The sequence below is a fragment of the Carassius auratus genome, chromosome 25, assembly GCF_003368295.1.
Source record: "Carassius auratus strain Wakin chromosome 25, ASM336829v1, whole genome shotgun sequence".
NCBI lineage: Eukaryota > Metazoa > Chordata > Actinopteri > Cypriniformes > Cyprinidae > Carassius > Carassius auratus.
In genome coordinates this window covers 20282716-20296237 of record NC_039267.1, presented here as the reverse complement: position 1 = coordinate 20296237, position 13522 = coordinate 20282716, and the positions used below count along the sequence as shown (strand labels likewise).

Here is a 13522-nt window from a genome sequence, read left to right as displayed (position 1 = left end):
TCACTCACAATGCTCTCAAGGCGGGCTTTGGTAAATTCTCTCCCCAACGTGACGTGATGCAATGCATTGTGGGGGAAAAGAGGCCGCTGCAAAAAAGTACCTACTTTTTCATATTATATTCCGTTTTGTGATACCCAACAACATAAAATACAATGGATAACAGTTTAAATGTGTATTACCAACAAGCAAACTGCAAATTCGTTAAAAAATTAACCTTGCAACACGGCCTTTGCACTGCATGCACTGACTATTTATCTGAGCTCAAAACAAAACTCTATGAACCGCTCCATTGTGGACTAAGGGAGCTGTATCAAACAAACAAGTCAAACAAACAAACAAACAAAAAAAAAAAAAATATATATATTTATTTATTTATTTATTTATTTTTTTTTCACCCAAATTTTTTCCACTCACTGTGATTTTTTTTTCCCACCACAGTGACCCTTTAGGGACTCCATACACACACACACACACGGAGTAATTTTTTTTTCTATAAAAAAACTTTAATGTCCTGGCAGTGACAAATGGCTGGTTTTAGATTTAATTGCATTAATGTTATAAGTTGAGATTTGGCAATGTGATCAAATCACAGACAATAATGCTATTAATCGCAATTTAGAAGAAAAAAAATAATCGTAGTCCAGCACTAATAAAAATTGTGCTTTGTTAATATTACTACACTACTAATTCACTACATTAGTTTACTTTTCAGATAATAAAGTCACCATTATTTATATAGCACTTTTTACAATGCACATAGTTTCAAAGCATATTTACAGTATTAAACTGGGAAAAAGTGTGTTGAACTAGTATATGGTTCTCCTCTGGCTGGACAAAGCTGGCAGTTTAATTCTAGTCTGCTATGGAGTCAGGCTGTGCAGAGGAGTCATTTGGTTCCTGTGGTCTTGTCGTGATGGCCTTGGTGACCAGGTCTTTGGAGGGGATCTGTCTCTATACTCCACATTTATTATTAAAGATAATGACCTGCTTCCCAATGGATCTGCCAATATGGAAATTAATCTTCTAACATTTTATTTTAGCTGCACACTTTTATGGAAATTGAAAAAAAAAAAAAAAACGCCACATTAAACGGCACATTTTTCAGCTCCCAGATTTGAATACACCTTTGTGCCATTCCTGGAAACAGTTTCTTTTCAACTGAAGACACAAATAAACGTCACAAGCCTGGCATTTCCAAGGTGTTTGTAGCCTCTTTCCATGCACTGTCTTGCAATGTATACAATTCCGGCGACCGACAGTAGCGTTTCTTATGAGATCTGAAGTCAGCTCAGCTCCTGGGATTGGCACATGTTCTGTGCTGGACTGTTTTGGTTCTGCTTTCTTTGACACACCACAGAGCTCTGCAATAAGCTCCTCCATGAACTCTTTGCGAGTCATGTTTCCAATCAGCTCTTTGTGCAACAGGAAAGCATTAGTGGAAGCAATGTCCAAGAAGTGTAGAAAGACTTTTCTGTACCATTTCATGGCTTTGTGCTGTATGGTGTAGAACTGCAACAGCTGATTGGACAGGTCAACACTCCCCATGTGGTGGTTATATGCAGACACAGGCGCAGGACATGGTAAAATCTTTGTCTTCCATCTATCTTGTACTTTGGCTTTCCTTTTCACACGGTCTCCTGTATAGGCAGCATGTATGGTGGAACAAACAGACACCACTTGCGTGTCCATCCACTTCACACACACAAGAGGCCCGTCCCGAATCCACCTGATGGATCCCATGGTGGAGTCACTGCTAAGTGAATTAGCTGCAGTCTTCGGGAAGTCCTTCCTGTGGTCTCGGTAAATCCCACAAGCACCAAACTTTAGAGCAAACAAGTCTGTGAAGAGCTTTGGACTGGTGTAGAAATCATCCATGAACAAATGGTACCCAGAGCCCAAAACTTTACGATCCAGGAGAGACATCACAGCATCATATGAAAGCCCACGGCCTGCAGGAAAACTATTATTGCCCGTGTAGACGGAAAAGTCCACAATATATCCATTTGATGAGTCTGAAAGATCAAAAAACTTGAAGCCCAACTTTGTCATCTTGGTTTTTGAATGCCTTGTCACTTCTGTATTTGCTCTGCATGCCACCAATCTCTCATTTACAATTAAATTTCTTCTAGGATGATAGAAGGCTTTGCACGCAAGACGAATCGTGTCCATGAGGGGTTTGATCCTGAAAACATGGTCATATTCAGCTGTGCCCCTTTTTTTGTCATTTTCCTTGTCTGCGTCTGGGTGACTCATGTGTACATTCCAGGAAATGGTGCGGTATCTGTCCCTTGACATAACTGTGGCAGGAAAAGGCACAGAGAAAATGGTGTCCTGCCGCCAGTATTCAGCGATGGAGCTCATCTTCACCGCGGCCATGTAGAAAATGAGTCCAATGTAGCTGTAAAGCTCATCAACACTGACATCTGTCCATGTGTACTTGTGACCCTTTGACATTGCCCTGGCAGCCTGAGCATTTGTGTTGTGGCACAGGTTTTCCACGGCGCTCTCTGTGAAAAACAGTTTGAAAAGACTCATGGGAGAATGTGATTCAGCATCAGACAACTGTGGTCCTGGTTCCCGAGTAGGCAGGAATCTCAGAGTCTGTGGATCCTTGTCAACATCAGTCTCTGCTTTCCATGAAACAATCTTGACCTTTGAATGGTATTTCTTTCTTTTGGAAGGTGTTTCGTCATGATCCTCACATCTATAAAAAATAAATAAAAAAATTAAACAAATTAGCAAATGTGAGCATGTTGACAGGATCATAGCCCTACTGGAAAATTAAAGGGGGGGGTGAAATGCTATTTCATGCATACTGAGTTTTTTATACTGTTAAAGAGTTGGATTCCCATGCTAAACATGGACAAAGTTTCAAAAATTAAGTTGTACGTTTGAAGGAGTATTTTTGTTCCCAAAATACTCCTTCCGGTTTGTCACAAGTTTCGGAAAGTTTTTTTCGAGTATGGCTCTGTGTGACGTTAGATGGAGCGGAATTTCCTTATATGGGTCCTAAGGCACTTCTGCCGGAAGAGCGCGCTCCCGTATAGCAGAGCACTGAGAGCACAACAGACATTCACTGATCAGAGCGAGAGCGTCGCAAAAGTCACAACAGAAGTGTGTTTTTTGGTTGCCAGGGCAAGACAACCCTGCACAGATTACCAAAAAAAAAAAAACAGCATTAAGGGACCATTGGATGGAGTTTATTTTTACAGAGCATCAACGGAGTTGTGCAAGTGTTTTTGTTTGTTCCCTGCATTTCGAAGATGCTTGTTTTACAAACAAGGCCCAGTTTGACGCCGGATTTGCGTATCGTTTATTTCTTAAGGATGATGCAATCCCAAGGAAAAAGGGTCACGATCGTGTGTTGGAACCGCAGGCGGTGAGTAAAACTGCTTAAAATATCTCTGCCTCCTTGTTAGTGCGTCCGCCTCCCATCGGAGACCCGGGTTTGAGCCCCGCTCGGAGCGAGTCGTTGCTGCTGCTGCTCTCGTTCAGTTTCAGCCTCTGGATCTGATTCTGGATCATAAATAAACAGCTGAATCTGACTGTAAGCCATGGTTTGTTTTGACTGATGGTTTTTCCCTCATGGTAATGTCACAGTTTCCAAACGCTCTCAACGCAAAAGCCTATTCGCGCTCGTGATTCTTTAGCTCCGCCCACACGTCACGCCTCCAGCCGGTCGTGTTTTTCCGGGAAAAATCGGTACAGACTATCTTTCTCTTATGAATATAATAAAACTAAAGACTTTTTGGAGTTATGAAGGATGCAGTACTACTCTATAGGTACTCAAGATTAACAGGATATTGAGTGAAAATGAGCATTTCACCACCACCACCCCCCCCCCCCCCTTTAATGTAATTCCAGCTTAAACTAGTTGCTGATCCAAGCTGTCTATTAGCTGATTATCATTACCATTTTGGACCAGCTTGGCCAGAATAGCACGAGCTCATCCCAGCATCACCAACCTTGTCATGCTCCAGCATGCTTTGGCAAACAAATGTACAAGCTATAGTTTAGAGGTGGAGGCAACCTATGGCACACATGCCAACATATCATTGGCACACAAGCAATAGGGAAAACTGCATACAAACTTGCATATAAATTTTATTAGGGATGCACGATATATCGGCCACCATATCCATATTGGCCGATATGTTAATTTTTCTGTTATCGTTATCGAACCAATAAGAGAATTTGGCAGATATCTTCCAGCCGATAAATTCATCATTTCCTGCGGAGACACTTCAAATGTGCACTATTTACCATGATGGTTTTTAATTGCTTGTGATATCATTGGAAACACTTCAAAAATGAAAATACAGTTAACTGCAAAGTGCAGGGCAAGTCTGTAATATTATAATGACATTATTAGTAAAATAATGGAACAGAATCTTTGTCCGCCCGTGTTTTAGCACATTGTTAAGGGAAGAGCAAATCCACAACAGATCCACACGACTAAAACAGTTAAGTTTGCTTGTGTATTTGCAGTCTTTTGTGCAATTGTATGCTGTAATATTGCGTTTATTTTATGCATATAAATCAGATTTTTCTCATATAGAATGCGTTTGGTTAAGCTATAGCCTATAGAGGGTTAATAGAGCGTGCCAGTTTGCTTGTGATCATCTTTAGCTCAGTGCACGCAGCTCAAACAGCAGCTTACTACTTTAATAACTATGATTGAGATTCTCATATATAACATTATAATGAGAACACCATTACAATAAAACTTTATGAATTAGTTTGATTTGGTTTCCGTGTTTCAGCGCATTGTTGCGGGAAAAGCTGAGAGCGCATTCACAACACAAGTTAAACATTCTGATTAGCACGTAACTTCACATGTCCATTTGGTCTTTTTGTAAGTATATACGTTGTAATATTATATTCAGGTTGTATAAATATCTGAATATATGATGCATTTCCCTGTGTTGAATAAGCTGGCAGCACTTCAGTTCACCAGTGTTCATTCAGCTCTTCAGCTTCAGCACACGCAGCTTGAACAGCAATACACAACATTAATAATTATAATTGGGAAAATCATAAACAATATTATAAAAGAGAAAATTACCATAGTAATAAAAAAAGAAAAAAGCTGTATATTATTTGAGTTTTTTTGCGGTGTATCAGCGCATTCAGAGCATGTCCATGACACATCTTAGTATTCGGGTTGTAGCGCGGGTGCATTGCAATATTGGAAATAGGCTACTTCTGTTTTAAACCGTGAAGGAGACCCAGTGGATATCATTCAAGCAACGTCTGACGACACATTAACAGTGCGTAATTCTCTCATAGATGACGAGAGATGAATCTCCTAATTTGTGGTATATATAACTGTTTTAATTTGTTTTTAATATTTCTCTTGTGGCCCGAACATTGCGAAAACAATGAGAAGAAACATTATTTGTGTTGAACAGGTTGTTTTTGAAGGGTTGCTGAAGTGTATTGTATATAGGCTATAGGCCTATAATTCATTGTAGAGTATAATAAACCTGTTTAAAAAGACACTTTTAAAAACATTTTCAATGAGTACCCTAAGCTAATAGCCTAATTTGTTATTTTCTTCATAGGCTTATATCCTTATAGGCCGATATCCTTTGTGTATATTAAACTTGTTCAACAGATCACAAATCTCACGGTTCGGATCACATATAGTTCAGCAAGAAAAAAAAAGAAAAAAAAAAAAGCATTCATTACTTAAAGTGAACCACTTTTTTGATAACACAGCAAATACTACTAGGTTAACTAAGAAAGTTTAAACATGATTTAAGAGGCAAGAGGCCACTAAAATAAGAACAAATAGACAAAATCACAAGCATAGATAAATACAACATGTTACAAATAAAATATGGTTGGTAGTATTCAAATACAGAAATGTAATAAGGAAAATAACACTGCATAGTGCTTAGTGTATAAATAAAATACAGATTTTTATTACAGCTGTTTTGTTGTTTGATGTCCCTTTAAGACCTTATGCACGGATCCAACATAATGATACACATTACATCCCATTTCTTTCTCGGCTGTTTTCATTCACTTGAGACATAACTAGGGATAGGTACCGAAACCCGGTATTAAACTGGCCCTGGGGCTAAATTATGAAAGATCGTAGTTTCATATCGTAGTAATCATATTCCTGATGAATTATTCAAATTCCCTATATCATTTGAGTTAATTATTATGTACAACCCCGTGCCGCTACACATGTAAGGGCGGAAACACAAGCAATCTGTCAAAGCATCTTTCAAAAGTGCATTATGTGTATCGACTGCCTAGCTAGCTTGTCTCTGGTTGCTGCCCCATCTACAACAGGTATGTATGCTAAAATCATCTTGAATCACCATTGTTCACGTCATTTAAAATAAATGTAAAATCTCCCTGGTTTGCTAACCTTAAGTAGAAATTCTGTTGGTTTCTTTTGGGAAAAATGAGAATGACATCAACATATTTTCTACTTGTTTTTAAAATTCCAAATAAGGAAAAATCAGTATGTAAATGTGAACATTTATTTGGCTAACTTAAATGCACAGCACCTCAAGTTAGTTTACAAAATAGCCAATTGCCACATTTTGCAACCTTTTTATTAATATATATATATATATATATATATATATATATATATATATATATATATATATATATATATATATATATATATATATTCATTATTTATTTTTTTAAGCTGTAGCTACTATGAAACAACCAACTCCTCCTAACACCTCTGGTCCAAGACAAGCCCATTATTAATTTTACATAAAGAAAAATAAAGAAATGTTAATTCCGTTCTCAACTTGTTCTTAAAAACACACACACACACAACACAAAGTACAGATAAGAATACCGGAGTACCGGACCGTTAAGCAGTATCGATAAGAGTAGTAATACCGTTAAAACCTTAACGATACCCATCCCTAGACATAACTAACTGAGTTTTATTATTAAGTTATTATTATTATTATTATTATTATTATTATTAAGTTTTATTATTAAGTTATTTTAGTAAAATTTCATGGGCTTAGCCTATATTGCTGGTACTGTTACCTGTACTTTTCTTATCTGAATATGTTCTTATTGTCAATATTGAGGATTTTCTTCCAATAGTTCATGCATCAATGAACAGTGAGAGATCTGCCTGCTACAGTATTTTTCTCTGTGCGTCCGTCTTCAGTGTCTATGGCCTGTGTCAACGGGCGTTAACAGACTTCATGAAATTGTGCAAGTCCAGAACAGAGTGTTGCAATAAGGCCAAAAAAAAATATTATATATATATATATATATATATATATATATATATATATATATATATATATATATATATATATATATATATATATATATATATATGCATGTATGTATGTATAAAATGGCCGGTTGCAGATCGCATAAAGGCCAAAGTATTTTTCGTACTGCGCATGTGAGCTCATCGATCCATGCTCATCTGCGTTTTAGTTTATACTTTTGAAAGCTGCGCATACGTAGCTGTGCGCCAGACGCAACGGAGCGCTGAATGTGAAGTGTACCCGGGCTTTAAGTTCGCCCATCCTACACACACATGACTGACCGCTTGCTCACAACAACAGGAGGAGGGGTCAGTGTTACTCTCTACACTGCACTCAGTCTGAGGGATTCCTACTCCTTCAATCATTGAGGACATATGGAAAACAGCGCATACCGCATGAACGGTATAATGGAAAATATCAGTGGTTTTGAAACCACAACATTCAAATCGCGGTATACCTTGTAACCGGTAATCGGCCCATGCCTACTCAAGATAATTACTTGATAATTACCTACTCATGACCTCTTTTTGCAACTTCTTTAATCTAGAGCCCGACTGATATATCGGCCGATATGAGCTTATTGCATTTAAATCGCCATCAGCGTTTATAACGGCCGATGAAACATGAGAAACAGAGTCTCATGCTTCACTCATGTTATGAGTGTTGAATAGTTTGCCCACCAGAGGGAGCTCCGCAGTTGCAGAGAGTCTGCAACTCCACTATAGAAGAAAGCGATCAGCCAAACCACAAGAGATGTACTGTTTTGACGGTTAGTCTGTCGTTCGTCATGTGAGATTATTTAGTTCATACACTGTATATAAAAACGGTGTGGTAGATCTAGCTAACGGTCCTATCATTATCACTTCTAAATATTCTGTAACATCACTTACAGCCGCTAATGCATTGCTATATTAGATTAGCCACAAAGCTAATACCATGTTTATCATTGGAAGAGCGCTAACGTTAATAAGAGGTCAAACTATAACTTTAGCGTTTATCTTATTCTAAATATATCGCAGTGTTTCCCACATAATGACCACGTAAGGGGCCGTTCACATATCGCGCCTAAAAACGTGTGGAAAACGCTAGGCGCGCCACTTTTTCCTTCTCCAAAGCGCTCGGGCAGAAGCGCTCCTGAGGCGTCTGCCTTTACTAAGCAACCATGACGTGCTCTCTCCGTGAAGACACGGAAATTTCAGCAAAGGATAAATGGATTTGCAGCACTAAAAATCATTCGCAGTAGCTCTGCTACTAAATTCATTTCAAAATGGCAATCCATATACAGCTATGAAAAGCTGTTCCTTCATCTTGAATCAGTTTTCAACGTTGTTACGGGTAAGGATGAAGCTGATTGGTTAGTTCTTGTCACATGACCCGCGGTGCGCTTGCGGCATTCTGAAAAGTTGAGATGTTTTTAACTCGATGCGGTGCATACGCGCCTGGAAAAACGGGTGCGTCGCACCGCGTGGGCGTCGCTTCCCTGCACAAAGAGAAGAGATATACGGGTCCGTTGTGAATGTGTCTGTGAGAGCAAATATAGTGTAGTTACAGTAACTACATTAGGTGCATCAGAAATGATTAATCCAGAGGGGACATGTAAATAAATATGTGCTGAACACGCGCTTTTTTCTTTTTTACAGATTGTTTCAAAGCAGCTTTACAGACATAACAGGAAAATGTTGTAATAATATGCTTAAATATAAGTAGGTAATATGTCATACCTATTGCTTGACAAATAATATATATATTTATCATTTTTGCCTATGTAGGAGATTCCTGTTTATTATAATTCTAATTCTAATGATGACACGAGTAATGATACATGGTGATATTATTAATACACATGCTTATTCTTTCTCTGTCTCTCTTTCTGCCTACAGATGGCTGAAAAAGGTGAATGCTGTAGCAGCAAAGTGTGGGACTACTTCTGCAAATATTTTAACTTTAGTATTATAATTTATTTACAGTACACACACAGACTTTTAAAACCAGCTTCAACTGGAAGAAAGTAAAAGTGTTAAATGTTTAAAATCAGACTGTTTTTTGATCATTAAAAAATATATACTTTTTATGTGCAATTGTTTAGTCATTGAGACCATAATCGAAGGCTTTTTTTTTTTTTTTAAACATAAATCCTTTCTGGAAAATTATTTATACAGCCCACATACATAGAACAGGCAGATAATTTGCTATTGAATGTTGTGTAAGTGCAGTTTATAGGAAATGGGTCTAATATCCAGTTTATTTTCAAAATATCGGCTTATAAATCGGCTCTTTTCGAGTTAATATCGGCATCGGCCCCCAAAAATCCATATCGGTTGGGCTCTACTTTAATCAATGTAATAAGATGGCATGTGATCTACATGTGATTATTTTTCATCTGTACTTGCTACCCACCAATAGTCTCTTTGGCTGGATGGACTATATGCCTTGGTGTCTTTTAGAATTGTACAAAGTAGCTGTATCATCAAGAAGGAGATTGAGCCTTAGCAGTATTATACGGTGACTTGATAAGGATTTATTAATAAAAATGAACTAAATTTTATCAATTTGCACTAATATTAGTGTTCTAGTTTATATATTGGAGTCACTCAAGTCTTGTTTATAATTGTATGTAGGACTCAGATCGGAACCAAAGAAAAGCTGCCTTCCTTCGGAGATAATCAAGATGTGTGATGTAAGAAAATATGTTTACACATTGTTAATGTACTAATGATACTGAATTCATTGAAGACCAGTATGTGTTGGGAAAAAGTTGATCTGTTTAACTATTACAATATATTTATTATTATTATGGCTGCACTTTATTTTACACTAGGTGTATTTACTGTGAACCTACAGTGTACTTATCTAAGAAAGTACTGATAATATAAAGCCTGGTTTCCACCGCTGGAACTTTACCCAGGAACTAGGGACTTGGTACTCAGTGTGTTTCCACTGCAGGCGGGTTAAAAAAAATGCCCCTCAGAAAGTCCCTGCTGGCGAGGTGGTACTTTTCAAGTATGGGGGCGCGACTTGAGCGCTAAACATCCTGATTGGTTGAGTTCACGCAGCATTGGTTGAGTTCAACCATCATTTATTCAGATCATTTTCAAAATATTACTGTTATTGTGTCATGAAATGTAATTTTAAAAGTATTTCAGGTGAGAATGTAGTTGTTTAAAACTCAAATCTGTGGTTTATTTATAAAGACACAGTGCCTATTTAAAAGATGTCTCTTTAGTGGTTAAACATAACATATCATTCATTTTGGTTAAATCTAACAGATAATCTTTGGTCTTTATTCAGTTTATCTATCTGGATATATACACACACACACGTCGCTGAACTAAGCACATTTCTGCAGCTGTTATTATGTTTAAATGAAAACGAAAGGAGGCAGTGGTATTTGATATCCTATTTTTTTTTTTTTTTTTTTTTGTGTAAATATACAAAGAGGAAAACTGTGGTGGCCAAGGCGAGCTGACTGATGTTATCAAGTACACTGCTGTTTGCAGATTTACCGGATTTGTGTCGTCACAGACATCACACACCCGAGTCGAACGCTCGAGAATGCAAGTCCGAAATTTGCGTACTATGTATTTTTTAAATCTGTTTTCTTAACAAGAATCTGTATTCCCAAACCAAAGTTAAAGCTTGTACAACATTGCTTGAATTTATTTCAATAAAAATGTATATATTTTAGATTTGAGCAGACCAGTTACAGTTAGTTTTCTTGATCTGATAATGTAACATAGCAAGTCGTTTTAACTCAAAGTTGAAACCCCAAATGACCATTAGTTTAATAAATTGTGAAGCGTAACTCCTTGAATTGAAACAGAGAGTATCTTTAAGTTGAGGTAACTCACATTTTTAAGGCAGCGGGTGAACTTTAGTTTTTAAGTTTAACCAAATTGAAATGTTTTACAGTGTAGCAATAATAACCGTATGTGTGTTTTCTTAATTTCTCCATTATCGAGAACAGAACCAGAAACGTCTTTCATTATTTAGCACTGATTAAATTACAGGTTTTGGTACCCATCCCTAGTCGGAAGTGGACCAATTTAGTGAAATTTGGCTCGAAAGGAGTAGCAGCACAATGAAGTTACAAAATTATTTTACAGAAAAAACATTATAGCTTATTATTTTTTTTCTATTTTTTTTAATATAAAAACTAAAAATTTATTGTAAAACTGAACATTTTTTATTTTTTATTGTGTTTACCATGCTGGGCCTCGTCTTACAGCATACAAGCACAATTAAACTGTTAAATGTAAAATGGCAGGTCAGAGCATACTTACTCATTAAGATTCTCGACCACGTTGAAAACTGAAGTAGGTTTGTGTGTCGTCCTTGTGTGAGGTGCACGTGAAGGCACCACTTTCCTACAGAAAAGTACGAATAGTTGTTAACATGTATTAACTTGGATTGTCCAAGCCAGCATAAGAGCATGCATAAGTGATTGATAGTTTATAGCAGGGGTGTCAACCTCAATTCCTGGAGGACCGGGACCCTGCAGAGTTTAGATTTAACACTTATTATACACATCTGATCCAACTAATCAAGTCTTTCAGGGTCATCTGAAAACTACATGGGAGCAAAACTCTGCAGGGCCCCGGGCCTCAGGCCATTGAGTTTGACACCCCAGGGTTATAGACAATTTTATAGATATTTGCAGTGGAGAGGCAAACTCATCAACAGTGGAAAAGGGATAAAATGTATTCTTGATGCATGAAAATACTTGTTTTTCTTATAAACTCAAAACCATTTTAACAGATCCGCAATTAAAAAACTTGCACTAGACCTGGAGATAAATAATAGGAACTGTGACAAACAAAACGTTGGTCTATTTTCTGTATATAATCAATTTACAGTTTAAAGAAAAGAGTTCACTCGCGTTAAAACTCCTGTTATAGGCTAAATTAATTAATTAATCTACACGCTGCACAACGAATATCTTATTTACATAATTTCCACCCTTAATCGTTATTATAATGAGATGAATTCCGAGCATGTGGAAGTCTGACGGAAGTAAACACCTCTGATTGGCCATCGCTTTCAAACACGCTGTAAACAGAAACCATTTAAAAATCAGAGCACACACACAATTTCTATGTTGGATTCAAAACTTGGTGACAAGTTTGCATCCCTGCTATAAGCAGAGCTTTTGTTAGTAAATTAGAAGTTATTTCACAGTAAAAACCGACCATAATCCATCCAAAACTACGCTACTGCAATATAACCCATACATCCGTTTTTATTTTAAATCTGACAAAACGAGTTTGTAAATGTATTGTGTAAGGAATATGCGACTCTAATAAGTAAGTTAATGTAAATAATAATAAAAAACTCACTCGTCCGATATTGTATCCTCTGCTGGATCAAATCGTTCCTCAAAATGCAAGCATTCATCTTCGTATTCTCCTTCTTCTTCGGAGGAAGGGCTGAGCTCTTCCTCGCTGTCCAGGCTGGTCTGGGTCTCGCGTGCGCACCGGGGCATCCTGATCAACCCAAAATTAGTGCTGATGCTCTGCTTTTCGCGTTTTGGCGGTAGGCAAACTGCTTCCCTTTGTTATTTGTTCTTCTTTTGAGTTTAATGGTGGTTGACAAAACCAGCAGTGGCGCTTTTCCGCCCCTCCTGGAACGGAGTGTGAAGCGTTGCCGTAAAATAGGATTGGACAAACAAACATCAAACAAACTAAAAATCTGTCTTGGTATTTTTTATCTTGTTTCTAGTAAAAAAAAAAATAATAATATATATATATATATATATATATATATATATATATATATATATATATATATATATATATATATATATATATATATATATATATATATATATATTATTTTTTTTTTTTACAAAAGTCTTAAATCAAGATTATTTTACTAGATAAGCAAATTTACGTCTCTTTGGGGATAGAAATAAATAAAAAATCTAAATTAAGTTAATTTTGCTTGAAGGGCAGGTCATATGGGTTTTTGAAAATATATCTCTTTTGCAAATGTATAACATAGCTATCCTTTAAATGAAAACAAAAACTGCAAAGTTGTTAATCAAAAAAGTGCATGATAAATAAAGATAATGTCTCTCAAAAGAGAGAGTCGACTCAGAGTTGCCTTGAGTCATTATAATTTCTAAACTTTTGCCTTTTGCCGGTGTATGTCACTGAATAACACATTTGCATAATCCCCACCTGCTTATGAAATACAATCAGAGTCTGACCTGCCCACAAACACTTCCTCTGTGAGTGTGTTTACATTATATT

At 36.9% G+C, this 13522-nt stretch overlaps 1 protein-coding gene across 1 annotated transcript; it reads right to left on the bottom strand.

Annotated features, from left to right (window-relative positions):
- Positions 1-481: 481 nt before the first annotated feature.
- Positions 482-12874, bottom strand: LOC113043767 (piggyBac transposable element-derived protein 4-like). Its single transcript, XM_026203355.1, has 3 exons — positions 12608-12874; positions 11555-11638; positions 482-2704 (listed from the first exon to the last, which is right to left on the bottom strand). The coding sequence occupies exons 1-3, from the start codon at positions 12751-12753 to the stop codon at positions 1102-1104; spliced, it is 1833 nt and encodes a 610-aa protein (XP_026059140.1). The 5' UTR covers positions 12754-12874; the 3' UTR covers positions 482-1101.
- Positions 12875-13522: the final 648 nt, after the last annotated feature.

Bases quoted from the DNA above. Each gene is read 5' to 3' on its own strand.
- LOC113043767 (XM_026203355.1), bottom strand. From the start codon at position 12,753: ATGCCCCGGTGCGCACGCGAGACCCAGACCAGCCTGGACAGCGAGGAA. The intron at 11,639-12,607 runs GTGAGTTTTTTA...ACTTTTCTGTAG, and splicing joins GAGGATACAATATCGGACGA to GAAAGTGGTGCCTTCACGTG. The intron at 2,705-11,554 runs GTAAGTATGCTC...TATTTTTTATAG, and splicing joins GTGGTCGAGAATCTTAATGA to ATGTGAGGATCATGACGAAA.